The sequence below is a fragment of the Epinephelus fuscoguttatus genome, linkage group LG12, assembly GCF_011397635.1.
Source record: "Epinephelus fuscoguttatus linkage group LG12, E.fuscoguttatus.final_Chr_v1".
Taxonomy (NCBI): Eukaryota; Metazoa; Chordata; class Actinopteri; order Perciformes; family Serranidae; genus Epinephelus; species Epinephelus fuscoguttatus.
Genome location: NC_064763.1, coordinates 12,792,637 through 12,815,980, shown reverse-complemented (window position 1 = coordinate 12,815,980; position 23,344 = coordinate 12,792,637). Strand labels below are relative to the sequence as shown.

The following is a 23,344-nucleotide window of genomic DNA, read 5'->3' as shown; positions in this document are numbered from 1 at the left end:
TTCTGTCATGGATTGCTCAGATGTTGCCATTTGAATTTTTTTTTCTTGGATTTTTGGATCTGAACTGAAGACAATGAATATAAAGGGAAACTTTTCTGATACTGAACCAGCTGTGTGGCATCACAGTGTGTTCAGATGAACGGTGTTTGGCTTCACCCCTGTGCTGCTGCCAGCACCTGGAAGTCAGGGATCTCCAGGGGAAGTCAGACAACGTTCGTCTGCGTACACTGTGATGACACACAGCTGGTTGAATATCAGCAAAGTTTCCCTGCTTTCCTTCACTGGTTCCTGTACAGCAGGGTCGGCCTTTGTTTCACTGTTATAATCATTCAAAAGCAAAAGCAGCATGTGTATACATTCAGTAGGCTTTATCTTCAGTAGCTAGCTAGCTAACCCTACACTTTTCAGGGTTTGATTTTGGTTTTGGAACAGGGAAGAAACGTATATCTTTTTCCAACCTTTCCACGTAACGAATATCATTAATACACAACGCGCCCCAGGCACAACATTTAGCTCCAGATCCACAAAACCAGCCTGAAAATGAAAGAAACGACTGCATTAGAGTCAATGGAGCACAGCTTATTAGTTATGATTGGCCAGTTTGCTTCCAATTAGTGTTTTCAGTTCCCAAACACTTAGGTCTACTGAGTGTTGTTAAAAGAAAAGGTGATGTCACACAGTGGTTAACAGGCTCCTGTCCCAACTTGTTTATGTTGCAACATCAAATTCAGAAGGAATTGAATTGAATCAGTTGACTTTGTTCTGTCTTCAGTTGAATATAGGTCAGAAAAGATTCGCAATTCACTGAATTCTGTGTTTATTCATGTTTTACACAGCGTCCCAACTTTTTTGGAACTGGTGTTGTGACATAACGGCTGTCCAGAACACAGAGGTAGAGCAGGTCAGCCACTAATCTCAGGGTTGGTGGTTCAATCCCTGCGAAACACTGTGTTGGCGGTGCACAGGGCCAAAAGTGTGAAGCGCTTATCAGGGGAATGCAAAATAAAAGCAGCAACCAAACTGCTGTTACTACTGTGTAGTGTTGTTTTAAACTTTATCTCAGAGATAAACCTGTGGTCTTCACCTGGATCGTCCTCTTCACACCAAATGAACAGAGACTAGCTGATATGTTTTGCAGCGGAGGGGCGGCTCTGAGGTGCCTGAATTCGTTGCAGATGTGAGCTTTTGTCCTTCCTCCCTCCAGACTGCAGCTGGAAACCTGAGCTACTGTTGGAGTCATTTCCAGCTCTTGCTGACAGCGGTTTGGAGGCAGCGCCACTTCCTGTCTCCTCACTGTGGGACTGAGCAGCGCTAACAGAGAGCACAGTGAACCCGCTGCTGCTCTGGTTCACACTGAGCCTCTGGGCAAAAGACAACAAAGAGAAAGCAAAGAGCTCTTTCATAGCTCTGCAATGATGATTTTATAATGATAGAAAAACAGTCTTCATTTAAATGAAACGTTTTTATTTGGCATTATTTTCTTGCAAAAAATATAAAAAAACGCAAGCATCAAAGAATCACATGTACAGGACTTAATTTACACACATTTCGAAGAAAAACAAAAAACATAATGTTCGGTTAACTTGTTTTCCCACTGGTGAAAGATCCAAACAAAAACTGTATTTGAAGTCGTATTAAACAGAGGAGGTGCAGATGTATGGATCAAATCAGAAATGCTTGGCTGCACCCTGCAGACGGTTGGTGTCATGGCTTTGTGCAGCGTCTCTACACCCTAACAACAGCATGGCCCTGCACAGGAGGACACGTCTGGCCTGAGGACGTCCTGTACCTGGATATTTATACAATTTCAACTCAGTGGTAAAAAAAAAAAAAAGAAAACAGGAAACATCACTACTTTGTTAATGTTGCAAGTCATCTGGGCAAACGTGGCGCTCTCAGCAACGAAATGTCTCTTTTCACAATAAGCTACACGGTGAGCAATCAGAACATCATATTCACAACATGGGCCTATGAGGGAGCGTCACCAGGGTCCATGCGTGTTTCAGATGGTTTACTTTAAATGTACTGACTGGTTTTGTCAGCATCCTGAAGGTTAGCTAGTTAACCTTTGTTTGTTTGTGACTCTCTTCTATTATCATGACATTCAAATATACTTTTTGCAGAAAAATAAACCCCTGATGAGATTTAAAAAACACTTCCTGCTGATCTGAAGGTGTTTTAGGACTCTTCAAAGACTCTTTTACTCGCCAGGATTAAAAAAAAAACAACAACAAAAACGTCTGTGAAACGGCAATTTCTTTTTATATAACAGTATCCACAAATTAAACAGCTTCTTGTCCATTTTGTAAAATGCAAGAAAAAATATAAAACCTGTTGTTTATGAAAATATAGGATATTGTAACTTAAAAAAAGGTTTGATTTATTTTTTTACTCCTTTTATGTTTAAATATTTAAACAATTTTTTCCCAAATGTAATTTTTCATTTTCTCTCCTAAGGATTCCCAAGGATTTTTAAAAAATCTGTACGTGCACAATATTTGGAATTTTAAGCAGAATTCTCTTTTCTTACTTTGTTTTGGAACTATTTTATGTTTTTCTTTTTTTATACATTTTTTTTTTTACTCCTTTTATATTTAAATGTTTTAAACATTTTTTCCCCAATGTATTTTTTTCTCCCCTTAAGAATTAAAAAAAATCTGCGTGCACAATACTTAATATTTTAAACAGATTTTTTCCTAAAACAGTGTCCGCAAATTGAATAGAATCTTGCTTGTTTTGTACAACACAAGAAAAAATATAAACCTATTGTGTATGAAAATATACGATAATGGAAAATAAAATGAATCTTAATTTGTTTTGGAAAATTTTAATTTTTACTCCATTTATTTTGTTAATATTTTAAACAAATTTTTCTTAATGTATAAATGTTTAAATTAAAGTTAAATTAAACACATTTTTCCCAAATGTAAATCTTTTTTCCCCCTAAAATAGTGTCCAGAAATGAAATAGCACCTCACCTGTTTTGTACAATGCAAGAAAAAAATATAAAAAAAAATGAAAAATTATGTAAATCTTACTTTATTTTGAAAACTTTTTACTCCTCTGTCTTATTTTAACTCTAAGTTTTTATCGTCTATTATTTTATAGTGTGTTGAATTATTTTTTAAATGTTGTCAGTTTTTAGATTGTTGTTTTTGTGTGGACCGCAGCATGAGTAGCACCCACTTTGAGAAAAATAATTAAGAATAACAGAGAAAAATAAGATAAATTAACATAACATTTTAGTTTTTTCTGTAACATCCTACAGATCAGGTGAGGAGCTGCAGTGTGTCACTGCCAGCTTTGTTTGGATTACAGAATATCACAGTGTTTGATCAAGTCAATATTTTCATACACAGTACAGACAGCGAGGTGATGTTCATGTGCAGTTTCAGGAAATACAGATGCATCTTAGATTATGGGTGAAGAACTGGAATATGTTGTTGATACAGCTGGCTGGAAGAGTCTTTATAGATTCTGGAAACACCTTCAAAACTGAGTATTTACCAACTTTCTAGGTTTTTCAAAGATCATCGGAGATTTATCGTTCTGCAAAAAGCAGCTCCAGATGTTCAGCTCTGTGATTTGAATGTTACAATAATTGAATGCAGTGATAACACACGACAAACTGGGGAGAGATGTCGTATTTCTATGTTCCACAGCTGGTACTTTACACTCAGAGTTCAGTAATCCATCACAGACAAGAACGTCCACATCTACTTGTGTCGTTGTTAAAGATTCATGACAGTTTCATGCAGAGCAGACCTTTCAAATCAATCCGCAGTAAATCCCCATGGATGGAATAATATTCTAACTTTGAACAGGAAACTAAATGTTCCCAGTGATGGATTATCTGAGCGAAGCTGTCTGCCAGTTTCTTCTCAAACTGCACAGAAACAAACTGAAATGTAAAGTCTAGAAACCCAACGGTCAGCAGGTCTGCGTGTGTTTAATGAGCAGTAAACATCCGAACACACACAAACACTGGAGCGCTTCTCCAGGCCCAACGAGCTCTCAGTGGAAACACAAAGAAAACACACAGAGCAAACCAAAGGAAGAAAACAAATTCAGTGTATGATGCAAAAACAGGCACAGCAGATCACTAACCTTTGACCTTTTCACCCTCAGTTACAGTCCAAGGCCACCACTAGCAGGTCTGTACACTACATGTATTTACAAACAGTACGAGGGCTTGACAGCAGTTTGCAGAAGAAGGTTGTCAGCATAGACATATAGACATAGATGCCGCACTGACTGTGTCAGCCTGTTGCAGTGATGCGTCAGCGGCACTGCCATATTGGAGACCGCAAGACCAGCCTGTAAACAAATGCCAGTAAACGGAGGAGCTGGATAAAAAGCTCTATAATGTTTATATCTCTCAACCGATTGCGATGAGTCGTTTCTATATTCATGGGTGTAAGATCTACGTGCTGTAGAGGAAAAAAATTTGTCTTCATTTAATTATAATCTCGATATTCAGGCTATAAAAACACATGGACACTCAGCAGAGTCGTGTGTGTTTGGCTAACATGAACTAAATTACCTGTACTAAGTGATTTTAAAAACTCACATTTGTCTGCATGGATTTGACTTATTTTCCTTTCCTACTTCCACATTAATATATATTATATTATAAAGGGATGTCTCCGTAATTATTCAACCAAGAAAAATAAGTCAAATCCATGTCTGACAAATGAGTTTTTAAATTTCAAATTGACAATTAATTATTTATCACCAGGTAAGTAATTCAGTTCATGTAAGCCTAACACAGACTCTTTTACTGAACGTCCAGCAGTGATTATAGCCGAAAGATTGAGATTAAAATTGGCTGCAAACAAGTGATACTCAACTTACGCCTGTGGGCCAGATAGGGTGCCAGGTGGCCCCCCAACCATTTTCTAATTCACAATGAAAATAATTCTGTTGTAGTTTTACTGTAAATAAGGCTCCAGGGTGTGTAATAAACATCAGAACGGAGCTTGTTTATCAAAGAAAGTGCCAAGGATTCCCCGGACCCCCGACAGAGGCCTGGGCCTCAAATCCTAGAAATGCCCCTGACCTATGCAGGGCTGCTGTGACTGGCCCCTGGCCTAAGGTCATTTTTTCAAAAGTGGCCCTCAAACAAAGCAAGTTGAGTATTCCAGTCATAAACCCATGAACATAAAAACAACTCATTGCAATTGGTTAATAAATAGTAAAGTTATAGAGCTTTTTATCCTCTTCTGTTTACTGACATTTGTTTACAGTCTGGTCTTGCCTTTTACAATATGGCATCGCCGTTGACGTACAATCCAGCAGCCAATGAGGCATCTATGTTACTATATCTGTGGCTGCCAGTGTGTCTGACCGACAGCTTTTACAGATAACATCATGATTTTCCTGCGATGACATCAGTTCTGGAGGAAATGCCTCAGCATTTGGTAAATCTTAAAATCAATTTCTACAAATATTGGTGTCAATCAAAAATCAAAGTGAAGCAAACACACTGACACGCCTTCTCTCAGTGCGACTGTGAACCAACAGGAAGGAGCCGCCGCAGAGGAACGGCTGGCGTTTGGTCTCTGACATCATGTCCCGTCTCAAAACACACCTGGACCCATGAACACGGATCAACATGCACATGACCCAGACGCTACCATGAAATGAAAATCTGAGTGCCAAAATATCTTAAATAACAAAATATATATAATATATACACTTTCATTGAGAAAAAAAAAAAAAGATGATGCTCATGAGACACCATCGTACACACACTGAACACCAGCCAAGAGCTGTTTGAGGAAACAGTACAAAACAAACTGAATGTCGAGGAAGCGAACGTTCATTTGAAAGAAAATACACATCTGTACATACATACCTGTGTGTTTGAGTGTGTGTGTGTGTAATGTGTGTGTGTGTGTGTGTGTGTGTGTGTGTGGTTGTGTGGTTGTGTAAATCTACTGAATACTGCTGAGAACAAAGCATGATGGGGGGGAATGTCCGGACTGTGAGATGGTGGTGTTACCCTGCAGGTCTCAAATCAGTGGGAGCGTCTCACACACACTGACTGACTGACTGCTGGCTTCATGTGTCCTGCCTCCTGCTGCACAACATCACTGCTGAGCCGTCAGGGGCTTTACTGGAGGGACAGAGGAGGACATCAATGTTACACCAACATATGCACACTGCCTACTCATTACGACACATGACTAATGAGTTGTGAATGAAAGGGAGATTCCTGTTTATTAAATGGTAACGAAATCCACCTAACAGCACCTCTAAAGCTCAGTAATTAAAGGGTGAGCTCAGTATTTAACATGTTTTGTGTCTAAGTGACTAATGGGAACATCCATTTTTGGAGTTTGTTCAGGATTGAGTGACAGCTGTCTGGGGTTAAGATGGAGTCAGGTACTTTATGTTTTTGTCCTTGCTTTGGTTACTGAGGTTTCTTTGTGCAACAAACTTTAAGCAATTCCTTAAGTACAAGTACAAGATAAGGAGAAATCTTAAATCCCGAATTAAAAATATTAAGGAAAGCTTCAGGAGAAGACTTGAGGGTGTTCTGTGTAACCGTTTCTTTTTTTTTTGAGGAAACCTTACTCAGACTTTAAGGAAAATCTTAATTTAAGGTGTTTTGTGTGACTGGCCCTAGGTTGAAAAATACAGAACTTACCCTTTTACACATTATATCAGTTGAGGTGCTGGTAAGTAGATTTTGTTATATTTGGACAGAGCGAGGCTAGCTGTCCCCCTGTTTCCAGTCTTTGTGCTAAGCTAACAGGGTGCTAGCGGTAGCTTCATATGTAGCGTACAGACACAAGGGTGGTCTCAATCTTGTCATCTAACTCTCAGCATGACATAAATAAACTAATTTCCGAAAATGTTGAACTGAATTTGAAAATTCTTGACTTTGGCACCCCCCAGTGGAATAAATATTGCCACTACACCTAAAAACCCCCCAACAAAACACACAATAAAAAACAAACCTACAATAATTATTGTGATGTCGCATTTTCATAACATTATGTCATCAGAATAATTTGAAACACAAACACTTTTCTGTTGAATGCTCCCCGTTTTTATATAAGCACAATGAAACACAGTACTGCATGTAATGTTCCGATGCACAACAACGAAACTGTGGCTGAAAAGTGATTTAAAACCATCAACAGTCTCATACTAAATCTGCTAACACTAATAACAGCCATAACCAACCAGCAAACAGCATTAAAAACACGGGAGAATCCCTTAAAGTCTTAAACACTTTGTATCTGTTTATATCACATCCAGACATCCTCATATCATCAGATACGTTTTCTGTATGCTAGCTGCTGCTGTAGGTTTATTTATAACTGTTAAATAATTGATGGAAAAAGCCACGACTATTACCCCACATAAACATTACATATCCAAATTTAAAACAGCGTCTGTGAAGTTACTGTGAAGAGGATGTCCAACTCTGCGTTTCCTGACTTGCATCAGTGATGATTTCTTTCTCCCTCAGGACAAACTTTAACATTTAAACTCCACAGCTAATGAATTTTAGCAGGACAAACTTCTGGCTTTGAGTCCTTTTTTAACAGTGTGATATAAAGATGTCCTATTCATCCACCCGCAGTAGTTACCTGGTCATTGGGGCCCTTTTTGTCTCCGTTGACGGCCTTTAGGAGGACAGCTTCCTCATTCTTTGTGTTGGTCTTCATCTCCACGACAATGTCATCTTTGGTGGTCTTCTCTTTGGTGCTGCTGACAGGCACAAAGGTTGACTCATGTGGAAATCAACACACACAGGTGGCTGCAGAGGCACTTCTTTTAATGTAAGTTAAAATTTAACACTGGCTAAAACTCAGTACGTTCACATGCACAGTTAAGTGGAGCTACAGTTACAGCTCGACCAGGACATTTAACTGGACTACCGTCCTTGTCCCAGTATACAAGCACAGGAGGGGAATCCATTTATTGACCCAAGTATGTCCGACTCCTCTATGATAGGTGGAGATATGCCCCCTTTCAGCTTGTTTGTATTGGACCTTTTTCCTGTTGACCTATTACGTCACAGACCAAACAATCTACAAATGAGTTAGCTACGGTTAGCTAGCAGCTAACTAGTACCATGGTGGAGGAGACACAGCATGAACTGTGTCTCCTTGTCGATCCAAAAAGTCACGTCTCTGGATGTAGATTTCTCCATGTTATTACCAGCTTCCTCTTCCGTTATGCATTTATTGCCATTCAACCTCCGGGTCAAAGCCCGGGGTGGAAACTGTGGAGCATGCTCAGAGCGCCTCGGCCAGTTTGGGTCTGATTGACTGTATACATGCAGGAGTCACATTATCTGGATGTGTTAGTCTGACTTTGACGAATCAGATTTAGTATGATTTCAGTGAGACTAACATTTTAAAAGTCCTGTTTTAGTCAGACTAATACAATAAATCTATTTTTCTAATGTCATGTAAACGTACTGACTGGGTTACTCTACCCAGGTTTAGGCTTTTCTTAAGTAGGGCCCTATGATTTCCATAGCCCCTGAATTTGAACAGGCAACTAGATTACCACCTCGGTTTGTATGCCTCTGTGCACCAGTCAAGTTTCTCTGACAGTTTCCATCCATGTCAGTGAAAACATGGATGCTTCACACACAGAAGATCTATACAATCAGCACAGTTTCAAGAGTCACCAATTCAGTATGTCTCCCCTTCTGTTCCTAAAATATGACGCTGAGTAATGGCCAGAAAAAGTGTTTTATGCAGAACATTATGATGTCACAGTGAAGCTGACCTTTGACCTTTGGGATATAAAATGTCATCACTTCATTATTTTATCCTGTTAGACATTTGTGTGAAGTTTTGTCATAATTACTGTATGAACTCTCAAGTTATGGCAGAAAACATGTTTTTATGAGGTCACAGTGACCTTTGAGCACCAAATTCTAATCAGTTCATTGTTGAGTCCAGGTGGACGTTTGTGCCAAATTTGAAGAAATTCCCTTAGGGAGTTCTCGAAATATCACATTCACAAGAACATAATGCTTGGTGAAGGGAGCTTCATTCAGCTTTAAAGGTGACCACAAACGGAGTTACACTTCACAACGGAGTGGGAGTGTGTAGGGTTCGGTTTTGGAACAGCCCAATGAGCACAGTCAGGAGGACTCGGAATAAATTAATTACTTAAGTTAAAATCACAACAGAGCTTTGGAGAAAGAATCGAGGTGATATTTGGGCCCATATAGGATGTATTCCTTGAATTGATACCATCAAACCACCAGACCAGACACTTTCTGCAAAGCTCTGCAATACTCTTAATCATTTCACTTCTGTAATTATAAGATAAAATCTAATATGAAATAAGTTTGACTAAAATGACAAAACTTTTGGCTAGATTTTCTGAAATGTTCAAATTAATTTGATGACTAAAGGAAGTCAGTCGACAGTTTCCAATGATGAAAACTGTAATAAAAGAGTTGTGTTTGTCTTTGACTAAGATAAGGCTGAAATTACTAGACTTTTAGTTAACTGAAACTTACCGTAAAAAAACACAGGCTGACTAAATATGATAAAAAACTACACAGGACTGAGAGTAAAAAAAGATTAACACTACATGTAACCCAGTGCAACACTGTGGCTCATTGATGTGCTGTAAACAGTATCTGGTCAAAATCTGAGCTCTGTTGCACAAAGACATGAGATATATCAGACTTTAGATTCACAGGCTCGTTAGTCGGACCAGTATTTTTTGTTCTGTAGACGTCACAGACAGATTTTAGAAGAGACTGTACTCACATCTCCTGTTTCCCTGAGCGTCCACACGGGATCTTCCCCTTCTTATGCAGGAAGTAGAGCACGCTGCCGAGGATGGCCAGCAGCAGCAGACACAGTATGATCACCACTATGATCACCCCACTGCCCTCAGCTACACAAACACACACACACAGACCAGTCACATTAGTGTCAGTCCATCTAGCAGAACAACTCACCTGCTACTTTGACAGCAGTGAAGCTAAAGGACATTTACAGCCACAAAAGAAGAAATGTTCCTGCTTTTAGCCTCAACACGAGCAAATTATTTTTGCCTGAGCATATAGATTCTGCACAAAGTCCTGAGGGAAAACACTACATCCTGTATATCTTATAAGGGGCACTGTATTAGTTGTACACATAGAGGTCAGTTCACTAGTCTTATGGAGAGCTACTCTGTCTGTGAAAACTGATGCAACTGTTGCATAATGTCTTCTGTGATCTCTGGAGGAGCTTTGTCAAGTCTTGGAAAAGGACCCCAGCCAAAAGGAAATAAGGCCTGGTCCACACATACGCAGATAACAAGGGTTTTCCCTCCTTCGTTAAAAAGTTAAAAGTTGCCTCATTTGCGGCGCCTCACAAAGGAGACAAGCATCGCACGCTCTGACATTTAAAGCCAAAAACTCACACGTCTGTCATATCAACCCTAAAAACAAAATTCCTGTAAATCGTCACTCTGGACGCAGCTTTACAAAAGGTCAGTTTTCAGTGAGTTTGAGCAACGAAGGGTCAAAATGCTTAAAAAAACCCTACTTTTTCAAATATACCCATGCTCATGTGGACTATAAGTCTACATTTCTAACAGAAAAGCCTGCGTTACAGACTGGGGTTTGATTTTTAAGTGGGGAAGTATGAAGTAGCTATCCACTGTCAGTGTATTACCTGTCATAGATGTCTGTACCCCAGTTTGGAGAAACAGCAGGAGCGCTGAAACAGAAGCTAAGCAACATCCTGCTGTGGAGGTGTCAGCAGCAAAATGTGTTTTAGCCACCCAAACTAGAATCACCCCCCCACACACACACACCCCGACAGCAGAGACCTAAACAATCAATACAGTACCTGACCAAATGTCTCTCATCTGTTCCTGAGATATACACTGACTCTGATTAAGTTCCTCATACAACCCCACTTCAAAAAATCCAAACTATCCCTTTAAGGGGAGATCAGAACAAAAAGATCCTATAGGTTATATCATGGGAGGTGTAGGACGCAGTTTTTCTGCAGCTTACTAGAGACTAAAATTCAGAACGCTTCACGCTTTGCTTTTTTTTAGTCTGTCTCTTACAAGTCCCCCGACTTTATGGCAGTGCGGCGCTGAATGACTCGAGCACCCTTTTAAAATCGAGGATAAGGAAACATCTGCTCCATACCTACACATTTCATTATTTAAACTTTTGTTTCCTTAAGTGGCTTATTTAACAAAGCCAATTTCCTCAAGCATGAGAAATAATTAGCTGTGCGTGAAATTATGTCGATTACATTTCAGTGTTATTAAAGCGGCAGGACTGCAGAGAAATGTCATTTATTTTGCGCAGCATCTGTGACCCATTCTTTAATAACTGACTTTACATTATCCACCCAGAGTGAAAAGCTTTTTATTCCCCTCTTTTTCTTTTCAAAAACAAAGAGGCTTCACTTTATATTCACACTCTGTTAATTCAGTTTGTGTGAGAGGAGAGGAGTAGGAGAAAATATTAACTAACACTTCAAAGAAAACAAAGCATTGTTTTCCATGCTATTAGAGTTATTTAAACCCTGTCTAACAGTCCTATAAGGACTGAGGATGTATCTGGTATGTAGTATCTAGTTTTATTTGGGGACCTCATGTGACTTAGAAATGACCCTTCTCATTGTGTCATATGGATTACTGTCACAGTGAAGTTGACCTTTGACCTTTTGGATATAAAATGTCATCACATCATCATTTTATCCTGTTGGACATTTGTGTGAAATTTTGTCATAATTAGCGTATAAACCAAACATTTTTATGAGGTCACAGTGACCTTTGACCATCAAATTCTTATCAGTTTATCGTCAAGTCCAAGCAAACATTAATGGCAAATGTGAAGAAATTCCCTTAAGGCATTCTTGAAATACCAAGTTCACAAGAATGACACAGATGAGATCACAGTGACCTTGACCTTTGACCTGTGACCACCAAAAAACTAATCAATTCATCCTTGAGTCCAAGTGGACACCACATATAAAGAAATATGGTAGGTAATTTGCAATGGAATTTGTACTTGACGAATTATGGACATAGACGATTCCCCTAATAGTCGTGACTCGTGAACGTGAGTTGACCCGAAAGGTCATTAGTCGGCAAGATTTCATTGGTCGTTGCAGAAAAACAAACGTGAAACTCTATTAGGAGCTGCACCTTGTCAAAATAAATCAAAACCTATATGACTAGACCTTGTGTGAATTTAATTTGAAAGGACAGACACAGGAAGTGTCCACGCTCAGCAGTCAGACAGGAGTCAGGTTAATTTCCAGGGCTGGTACCTGTGGTTATTCCACAGGCTAGTTAATAACATGTCGGGCAGGAAATCCAAAGTGTGGGATCATTTTGAGAAGATGAAGGACGAACCCAAGGTGATATGTAAACTCATCTTCATTGGTTGACTACAAACATGACGTATCATCTGAAACATGGAAGTAGCTACATGCCCATTAGCCCACAGCGTCATTAACAGGTGGCTCGCTCAGTGTGTGACGTGCACTTGTAGATAAAATATAGACCTATATTAATGAAGGTTCATTAGTACGCTTTTGTATTTCTCTGTAATGTAGCACAGTGTTAACAATGTTACTGATACTATTCTTTCTCACACCTTCAACTCAAACCACCAAAATATATCATTTAATCATTACATTCATATCAGAAACATGTAGGAGACTAGTCGACTGATGGACCTAAATGACGACTGTTGGTCGACTAGGAATATTCTTAGTCGGGAGAAGCCCTAGACGATTCGCACAAGATTAAGGTCACACACAACCTCCGCAATTATTACAAATGTACCTGATCAGCCAGACACCATCCTGATCGGGGACTCAATAACCAAGCATGTAAGAATGGCAAAGACTGAAAATCTGACATGTCTGTCAGGGAACTAACCGAGCTGTTGCTACTGATCCTCTCTACACACCCAAGTAACATGAGGATTATCATCCATGCTGGGTCTTTTGACATTGACATTTTTGACATTCTACGAAGGAAAAACTGGCTCTGAGATCCTGAAAAAAGGACTTTTTTCCCTGCTCCTGGAGAAACTGAGTGACTGTCAGTCACAAAATGTGTTCATTTCTGACCCCATTCCAACCCTGGGGAAAGGAATCAAGTCTTTTACCAGACTCCTTGCCCTGAATACATGGCTGACGTCGGTGTGCTTCACTCATGGGATAAAGTTTATTGACAATTTTAACACCTTTTGGAACTGTAAGGATCGCTTTCAGCGTGATGGGATTTATCCGAACATCACTGGATGCAGACTACTCGGGGCCAACCTACGTCATGCTCTTGGAAATGCCATACCAAAACAAGAATGGACAGATAAGAGCCAAAGACAAGTACAGGGCACAGAGACAGACAGCCTACATCTCTCCCCCTTCACCTGACCCTTTGCTCCACATCACCACATAGTTTCTATGCTCCCTGTCTGTGGAACAAACTTCTGGAATATCTGAGATTGGCTGAAACTGTCAGCTCATTTAAATCAGGGCTTAAAACAATACTATTTACTGCAGCTTACCAGTGAACTAGATATGTAACTTATTGTTAGGATAATCTGTAGCTATTGTTTTTATATTTGTCTGTCTTGCATTTTCTGCACTGTTTTTAACTATTTATTGTCTTGCTTAATGATCTCAAACACAATTGTATTGTTCCTTTAATGTTTTATTTCAATGCATTTCTCTTGTAAAGCACATTGAATTGCCTTGTGTATGAATGGTGCTATATAAATAAAATTGCCTTGCCTTGCCTTGATGAAGGCCACAAGCTGAAATGCATTCCAATAAAGTTGTTTTTCATACCACAAGTGTTGCTGGAGCTCTTTTGACATTTTTCTAATGACCAGAGGTCCCCAGGCGACACTCATCCTGTGCAAATAGGGCTAAAGTCATATTTGTGCATTAGTGTATCCTCCTCGACTGAATTAGTTTAGTAAGTCCGTTTAATGTCAGTTTCTTAACAACAAAGAAGTTTCCGTGATGATGACAACAGACAGAATTTGTAGCAGATCAGTTTATAAAAACAAACACATTTCTTTAATTCCACAGTTATGTTATCTCAGACACCATCACTGTCAGCTTTAAGCCTATTTTTGTGGATTTTCTTTGCTCTCCCTGCATCAAATTATCCAGATCAGCCCTTTGAATATGCTGAATGCACAAAAAATGAGACACAGACTGAGACGGCGTCACTCGTCATAAAACGGTGATGCAATTCATTCTTAAAGTAGATCTTCCACTCCTCGTTATAAGTGTGTAGGAAGATTCTACTCTGAGCAACTGTGCAAGTGTTTAAACACGGTCCCAAATGACCTCGGTAAATAATTAGGGGACTTTCTGACACTGTTGTTTTAAATGGTTGTGGGTGAAATGTTGTTTATTTGCCCGCTGTATTCCCCACAGGCTGGTGAAGGGTTTAATGGTGTCAAGTGACGGCTCAGATAAAGTCAGATAATTGTCCCATGATAATAATAATAGCTCCCCTCTCCATACTTCACCACAGTTTCACCTGGTGTGTAAAACTCCACAATAAAACACAGACTGTCTGGAAACAGTCAGTAAAACCGAGACTTATTTGTGTTTGTTTAACAAATTCTGGGATATACAAATAATGTGTTTAAGACTGCAGAGCGTTCGGTCCAACTATCATTATAACTGTTGGCGTGCTCGGGTTTGCTGGTGTTATGATTTTTCTCTCTGTATCAAACAGAATATTTAATATGCCCACAGGCCATCCCAAAGATCTACCAGCAAACTAAAGACAGTCCTGCTATACAGTCCCTGTATGAAACCCATGAATAATGTACACAGTCCTGCAACACATTCATTGTGACAGAGTCTACAGAAGAAACTGCGCTGAAAGGAAGGAGGCGTCTTGAAAAGACTGTAGAGCAACAAACTTACCGGGGGAGAAGGGAGCAGCTGAGGTGACTCTGGGAACTGTGAACAAGCAGAACAATATTTTAATACACACAAACACTTCTCGCAGCTGCTTCAGTGATTACAAATAGGCTCAGAAACCAACAGCTTTATGGATTACAGCAGCACAACTGTCTGGACTGCGGACTGTGGCAAAGACAGAGACACAAGGACTGAGCGCTGTGGCATGTGTGTGTGTGTGTGTGTTTTTGAGAGTGAAAGTGATGGAGAGAGGAGGAGAAGGTGGACTACTGCACGCAATGTTTCTGTAAGCTATTAATAGCTTCCTCAGGACACTGCTTTGTCACTTTTTTTTTTTAAAGATATTTTTTAAGGCATTTTAGCCTTTAATCGATAGGACAGTCGAGCGTGAAAGGGGGAGAGAGGGAGTGGCATGCAGCAGAGGGCCACAGGCTGGGGTCAAACCCAAGCCACTGCGTCAACAGCCTTGTACATGGGGCACCTGCTCTACCCACTAAGCCACCGACACCCCCTTTGTCACTTTTTGACCCATCTGTCACAACCTGTGATATTTATTCACCAGTGAATTAAAAACACAGCAGTCAGAGCAGCGCATGTGAGCACATATTGATTAGGGCTTGGTGATATAACCACTATGTACGAATAATAGATTTATTTTATGGGGCTGAAAGAGATGTGTGATATTTATACTTTATTGGACAAGATCCTTCATTACATACTAGACAGACCGAGCGACCAGCCGGTCCCAGAAATAAATCTCAAATTGCAAGATATCATCAGAACAGCCGGCAAAAAAAAAGGGTTGCCTGGAATGGTCAGCACTTCTCAGTATATCAGAGGTCGTTACAATTACTGATTTTAGACACCTACTCAACAATAAAAAGAAAAACCTGAAGAGAATATATGTGAGTGGTCGCCCTGTATGGACAAAAGAAAACTGTACAACCGCAATCATCCAACAGTCCCTCTGTATTTTTTTTCATTCATGAAACTGCACTGATGAAAAACTAAAATTAGGAGTATTAAGCGAAACACGTCAGATACAGCTTGTGTCCAAACTAAGATAGTCTTTGCTTTTACACACTTTGACATTTTAAGCAAATGTATTAGAGGCAAGCAGCACTCACACTCATGATGGTCGTTAATAAAGCTTCAAAAGCAAAATCATTTTTAGAATCCATCACTGATACAGCCTGTGAGAGAGCAGAGGACGCTCTCCCTCCCTTATGTCATTACTTTTCAACTCACTGCAGCTCCCTCAGTGAAACAGCAATACTTGTGCAGAGTCTCAGACAAAATACTACGGGGATAATAAAGGATACATATCGTATCGTATCGTCAACAGAAGCTAAATATTGTACAGTCGTCTCACATTGGAATAAAAACTGGAACTAAATGGGCTAAAAGATGAAAAACGATGCCCTGATGTAGCAGTGGAATTTACCAAACAAGTGCTGTTTAAATGCAAATGTTTGCATGTGCAGATTTCAGAAGGTTAAAAAATAATCTTAAGTGACTATTTCAAAGCCTGAATGTGTCCCCTTCTTCATCTCATCAACCCATAGCACTCGTACAATATTACAGTGTGAATGGGCAAAAAGCTCTTACTGGCTTTGATGCTGAAAGCTTTGACTTCAGTGCCCATGTCGTTGGAAGCGTTGCACAGAGCGCTGATGTCTGAGGTGACTTTGACCGACACCACGCTGTGGGTCACGTGCTCGGTCGCCTTGTTCACCACCTCGTGCCAGATCTGTGGAGACACACACACACACACACACACACACACACACACACACACACACACAGACTATAATTTCAGATATAGCAGATCATTACACAGCTCAAACCAGCACCTAAACATATTTGCACCACGCCTCCATATGAATGTAAAATACTGCAGAGAGCGTTTGAATGGGTGGGGTCTCTGCCTCTCCTCATTCACCATTTACAATCCAAACATCTGTGCCTCCACAGTGTCAAGGCTTCAGTTTGACTCCACTGTGATATCTGCTCACTGCAGTAAAAACGCTGCTCTCATCATCTTCGCGTCGACTCTTCATGAGCATCACCACAAACAAGGCTGCTGTCAGCTATACATGTACACCACATGATGAGCTAAATCTAATAACCACCTACTGTGGATCGACAGTGCTGTGAGTCAGACAGGATACCTGGCTGCCGATGATGCTCCAGGAGATGCTGGGCAGCGGATGACCCTGAACCTCACAGCTCAGGTTCACCATCCTGCCTGTCGCCTCCTCCAGCTGCACCTCCTGCTCCGCTCCCACCAGCTGAGGACCACCTAGACACACACAAACACACCATGTTGGGTTTACAACAGAGTCCAGCATGGGTTTCCTGTCTTTTTTCTCTGCACTGTGTTCGATAGATTTCTTGGCTTTTATTGGATTATTTTTCACTGACTGTTCAGTGAGCTTCCTGTTGTCATTTACCTTTTGCTGTACTTTTCTGTATAATGTTTCTGTAAAAGTTTAGTTCTTTTGTCTAGTTTTCTCCCTCTGTTACCTTTTTTTCTCCTTAGGTTGAGGGGAGGTCCGTTTGTTTCAGCCTGTGGCTTCTTGACTTCTCCTGACACATTTCACATTTTTTCTTTTTCACTATTTGGACATGTCTGTGCAAATAAAAAACTAAAATAAATCAGACAGATGTCAGCGTGCAAATGCTTCACCAAAGCTGATAAAGCACCATTTTGGAGTGTGTGAATCACCACAGACCTGTGGATGAAACTAAATCGAAGAAGTAAACTACAGCGGTTGCTAAATGGGTCGACATCATGTAAGACTCGGGTCTAAGAGACGTTCTGAAGTTGGCATGTTGCTGTCGGGGGGAACATTAGTCACACATAGAGGACCTGTATGAATCACAGAAAGCAACTACAGTGAAACTTCTGAAAAGTGTAAACGCTGCTTGATTTAAGTTTTACTTGCAGCAAGTAAGAAAGCTGTTACCAGGCACTGACTCAAAGTAAACCCCCCAAAAACAGGAACACTGGCTGGAAACTGTCCAAGAAATGATATTGATTGAAAAGTTGACAAACGGTTTGAGAGTTAAAGAGAATACATTTAAAAAGTAACAGAGAAAATTTTACTTTTTTATTAGACATGACACTGAAAGAATGCCTAACTTTAAGACATGTTACTTTATATTTTTTGTATTTTATTGTATTACTTTTATGTCAATGTGTTTATACTGTTGAGTTTATATATCTGTGAAAACTCAAAAACTTAAGTGGAAAAAAGTGCAAATGCTGTGGCATTAACCGGGCATCATGGGACATCAGTGAGTAATCCAAATGATATCAATGACTCTGCAGAAAAGAAGACGCAGGTACAAAAACATCAAGATGGATTTGTTTCCTTCTGACCTTGGACGATGATGTGCACAGAGCCACTGGTGTGCAGGGCAGGCAGGGAGGGAACGGTCACCTCACATATGTACTCTCCTGTTGTTTCATAGGAGGCATCCTTCAGGTGCAGTGTGTTCCCCGAGCCCAGCTGCTTTCCATCCTACGCACACAAACACAGACAATTAGTGAATGAACAAGGTGATGTTTGACACTGAGAACAGTCAGTGGACCAGCATCAGTTAGTGGTGTGGCTCTAGTAAGGACAGCAATGTCAGCTGGTGGAGCATTTATATTATCTTGACCACTACTGCAAAGACGCTCGTGATTCCAAGAGGTTGAATTGTATGGAGCTCTGAAGGCAACATGAGGGAGGAAAAAATAGATGGTGGAGAAAAAAAGATGGGTGAAGAAGGGGATGATACTTTTACATTGTCCTGGGGGTGGGGTGGGGGTGGGGGGTGGGGGGCTGCAAGTCCATCTTGATTTTAAGTGGTGTAGAAAAAATATACATAAATGTCAGCATCAGTGTTAATTTTGGAGACAAAAATTTTAAACATGACAATGATGAGCTAAAAAAGGCCTTGATAATAAAAACAAAGACAAAATCTATGCTTTATGTTTGTTGACGAGATGAGACACCAAGAAAATGTTGGTAGTGGACTATTGGACATTGAAAGTCGAGAACGGCTGTGCTTGTAATCATCATTTCTTTTCTAACGTTTTTTTTAAATGAAGAAGACCGTAGGTTACCAGAGTTCATTTTTGTGGATATGATCATGTACGAGGTGAGATACATCAGAATGACGGCTATCATACACCATCTGTGTCTGGGTGCAGATTTGTGTTAATATATGTTCATGTGGTGATGTCCTGGACCATCCAGACATTTCCTGAGGTAAAGATTTCTGTTTGCAGTGCTCGTTATCACGTTTAAGGGTGGCAGAGATGTGCCAGAGCTGTGAGACCAGTAATGTGACAGACTGAGAGAGTATCTAATAATTACCGTACCCACTGATCTAGAGCATATTCACTTTTACCAAGCCATCTGCACGAGCATGGAGACTTAAAATTTCTCAGGACAATGCTAAAGTATGTTTTTTTCTCCCCTATGTCCCCTTAAGGCCCCCGGAGAACTGTCATAATATAGGTGATATTTAATCAGGTAAAACTTTAAAGTCCTCCAGCATTTAAGGTTGAAGTCTAAATACCTTCAAAACTAATACCCCACTCGTGAAAAAGGCGGTTGCTAACAAGTGGCTAAATAAGACAACAGCACGTCATCACACCAACCCGTGCTGAACACAGCTTTACTTTGACCTAATAGGTCCCCTTTAATCTAGTCTGACGTCTAATGTACCTTGTACCAAACAGTGGATGTTTTCAGGGAGGACAGAGCATTGCAGGTTGCAGTCAGATCTTCTCCTTTGAGCATAACCTCTGAGTCTTTAGGTACAACCACAGCCGGGTCCAAGTCTGAAAACAACCAACATGAACAAATCAAGACACAGGAAATACCAAGTTGGGAGAAATGAACTTGGTGGTTACAGAAACACGTCTTTCTATGCTCACTCGCTTTGTTTTTTGTGTTTGAGACAAGATGATTGATATTAATCTGATGTCTAGTAGCCTCCAGAGCTGGCGTCAGAATATGGTTAGCATAGCTTAGCATAAGGACTGGAGACAGCCTGGTTCACCAACATGTTATGTTATACACACTTGTGCTTATGTTTTTCTGTGTGTATGTATGCTTGTGTGGTCGTTCCTCACAGTGCACGGTGAGTTGCATTTCCCCTTTGACGTCGGTGTAGCCGTCGGAGTCCAGGGGGTGACACTGATAGATGCCACTGTCTTTCCGTGACACTGGTGACAGCATCAATACATCGCCGCTGCTCTCCAAGTCCACATCTGGTTCCTGCGACAAATACTCTCATTTGTAAACGAAATCGGAGTTGTGATCATGTGACAGTCACAACAGAAACTGAGGTATGTTGTGAGACATATTACATTTTAAATTAGTGTCAAAGAATTTTGTCTTACAGGGCACAGTTGTGGACTTTATCATGACAGTCAGTACGTTCACATGACATCAGAGAAAACCAATTTATCGTGTTAGTCTGACAAAAACTGTGAGTTCATAACATGTTAACATGTTAGTCTGACTGAAATCGCACCGAAACCAATTTCTCAAAGCTGGACGAACACACCCAGATAATGTGACCCCGGGCTTTGACCCAGAAGTCCAGTAGCATTAAATGTGTAACAGAAGAAGAAGCCGGTAACAACATGGAGAAATTTACACCCAGAGCTTTGACTTTTTGGACGGACAAGGACACACAGTTCATGCTGCGTCAGTACCAGTTTGCCGTTGACTAACCGTAGCTAACATGTTTGATGATTGTTTGGTCTGTGATGTAATAGGTCACCCGGAAAAAGGTCCAATACTAACAAGCTGAAAGGGGGCATATCTCCACCAATCGTAGAGGAGTCGGACATACTTGGGTCAATAAATGGATTCTCCTCCCATGCTTGTATACTGGGACAAGGACAGTAGTCCAATTAAATGTCCTAGTCAAGCTGTAACTGTGCATGTAAACATACTGAGTGAAAACATGACTGAAGTCCTTTAGTTTATTCTGCGTAAAGAGAGTTGTCAGAGATTGATGTAGGTTAGAGAACATTTTTCCTTTTTTTTCACAATCCGGATCTTCTTTTATTGGCATCGGCCATCATGCTCACACTTTACTGACTCTCATTCCTTAGATCTGGACACAGCAGCTACAAAGGCAGCCACAATTTACGCTGGAGTCCATTAGGGTGAGAAACACAAGTGTTGAGATCATTTAAACAAATCTTAACTGTTTAACTATAACATCCAAACCTACTGAGAAGAAAGTCAAAATGAAAGCACACAAAAATGTCTGTTACATTGTTCAGTGTACTTGTGTACAACTATGGTGAGAAGTTTTAGTTTCACAGCTGAAAGACAAACGTTGATCTAATGAACATGAACAATTAACAGTTTGATTAATAACATTATCAGTATTTCTGTAGGTTTCATGTCGACTGGTCCATACAGCAGTATGTCTTGATGACCATAAAGAAGGGGCAGTAAAGACTGTGTAACAAAAAAACACCTGTTTTACATGCATCCAACCCTTGTGTTTTCTAGTGTGTAATGAGCCCGAACCACTGACAGACCTTTGTCTGGTTAAATCAACGTCTGGCGTAGTCATTTGTTTCTGGATCTTTTACATTTTGTGAGTGAGTAAAATATTGTGACTTTTAAATAAGACCTAGACTGTAAAAAACAACAACATAGAATTAACGCCTCATGGTTGCACTATGTCTCTGGGAACCAATCAAGTTGCAGATACAGTTTACATCCATGTCTGTGAAAACGTGGATGCTCTCAGTCAATTGAGTCTCTGATTAACCACTCAAATCTTCGACTTTCAAGCGGCAGGCTTAGCAGGGATGTACATTTTGCTATGGGATTGTCATTGTTGTCCTGTTGGCTGTGAGATTGATCACTGCAGATTACATTGGGACAGAATACACAGTTCTCAACACAACATGATGCGATTTGAAACTGTAGGGGCGCTAAATCACAAATATATTAATTCTTCCATCCATCAGGGTTGCTTTAAAGACATTTTAAAGTATTTCAAAAAATTGAGTTTTTGATTAATTAAAATAATAGTCAGATTAATCACCTATAAGAATAAATAAATATTTGGGCTGCTCCTTAACCAAGAATTTTTCTCGTCGACCAACTGTCATCATCACGGTCCATCAGTCGACTAGTCTCCTGCATGTTTCTGATATGAATGTAATGAGTAAATGATATATTTTGGTGGTTTGAGTTGAAGGTGTGAGAAAGAATAGTATCAGTAACATTGTTAACACTGTGCTACATTACAGAGAAATACAAAAGCGTACTAATGAACCTTCATTAATATAGGCCTATATTTTATCTACAAGTGCACGTCACACACTGAGCGAGCCGCCTGTTAATGACGCTGTGGGCTAATGGGCATGTAGCTACTTCCATGTTTCAGATGATACGTCATGTTTGTAGTCGACCAATGAAGATGAGTTTACATATCACCTTGGGTTCGTCCTTCACCTTCTCAAAATGATCCCACACTTTGGATTTCCTGCCCGACATGTTATTAACAAGGTGCAGTTCCTCATGGAGTTTCAGGTTTGTTTGTTTGTTTGTTTGTTTTTCCTGCGACTAAGTGACCAATGAAATCTTGCTGACTGATGGTTGACTAATGTTTGGTCGACGATTAGGGGGCAGGCTAAATGAATATGAATGGTTAAAATCAAGCATATCTCCAACCTAAGCCATGGTTATAAATACCACTAACCAAATGCCCCTGACTGCCTAGTTAGTAAAAGTTAAAACTGGAGTCAGCTGAGTGTCTGTATTGTCCACACATACAATGTATGTGTGTCTGACATGGGAATGAGTCCTACCCATGAGCCCTGTCAGCGTGGCCTCCGGTCTCAGACCCCGGCCTGGATCTGCAGGGTCAGAGCTGCACACTCATGTCTACACGGGGGCCCTGTGAGCTCTGCATATCAAAAACATTCCCAACATGTCTCCTGTGTGTCACCCATTCTCTCTCTTGGGGACTTTTAGGGTGAGAAAATGCCTCCTATTCTTACTTGTTCTCTGTTGAAAATGAAGGGCGGCGGGGGGTTGCCATCACCCTGGCAACGCAGCTCCACAGTATCCCCCTCTTTGACCAAGCCCTGGGGCGACTCCTTCCACAGCTCCACCATGGTGGTGGGGTCTGCGCACACACACACACACACACACACACACACACACACACACAAAATCAAATTAAGCAGGCTTATTCAGCGAGCTCCTAAAGTCACTTTACAAGGCCATTTCCATAACGCTGACAGCACAGACTGTGTTTGGTTCTGCCTGCCACAGTATCACTAATAAACTGTTTCAAACAATGGACCAGCAGACAAATAATGTGTCTGTTAAATACATGATTGACAATTACAAGATTTAAAAAATGTGTTGCAGCAATTTAATATTGAGACA

The 23,344-nt window shown here is 40.4% G+C and overlaps 1 protein-coding gene across 2 annotated transcripts in view; it reads right to left on the bottom strand.

Moving 5' to 3' along the window:
* Positions 1–1,447: 1,447 nt before the first annotated feature.
* Positions 1,448–23,344, bottom strand: part of mcama (melanoma cell adhesion molecule a) — an 84,735-nt gene continuing 62,838 nt past the window's right edge. The window contains exons 8-17 of one of the 2 annotated variants that reach the window (XM_049593062.1): positions 22,951–23,078; positions 20,044–20,188; positions 19,634–19,749; positions 18,295–18,436; positions 17,081–17,211; positions 16,518–16,659; positions 14,913–14,948; positions 9,759–9,888; positions 7,605–7,725; positions 1,448–6,118 (exon numbers count right to left, since the gene is read on the bottom strand). In XM_049593062.1, the coding sequence (XP_049449019.1) occupies positions 6,116–6,118; positions 7,605–7,725; positions 9,759–9,888; positions 14,913–14,948; positions 16,518–16,659; positions 17,081–17,211; positions 18,295–18,436; positions 19,634–19,749; positions 20,044–20,188; positions 22,951–23,078 (1,094 nt within the window). In that variant the 3' untranslated portion in view covers positions 1,448–6,115. The remainder of the gene's footprint in view (positions 6,119–7,604; positions 7,726–9,758; positions 9,889–14,912; positions 14,949–16,517; positions 16,660–17,080; positions 17,212–18,294; positions 18,437–19,633; positions 19,750–20,043; positions 20,189–22,950; positions 23,079–23,344) is intronic. The other variant, XM_049593063.1, reaches the window with a different exon arrangement.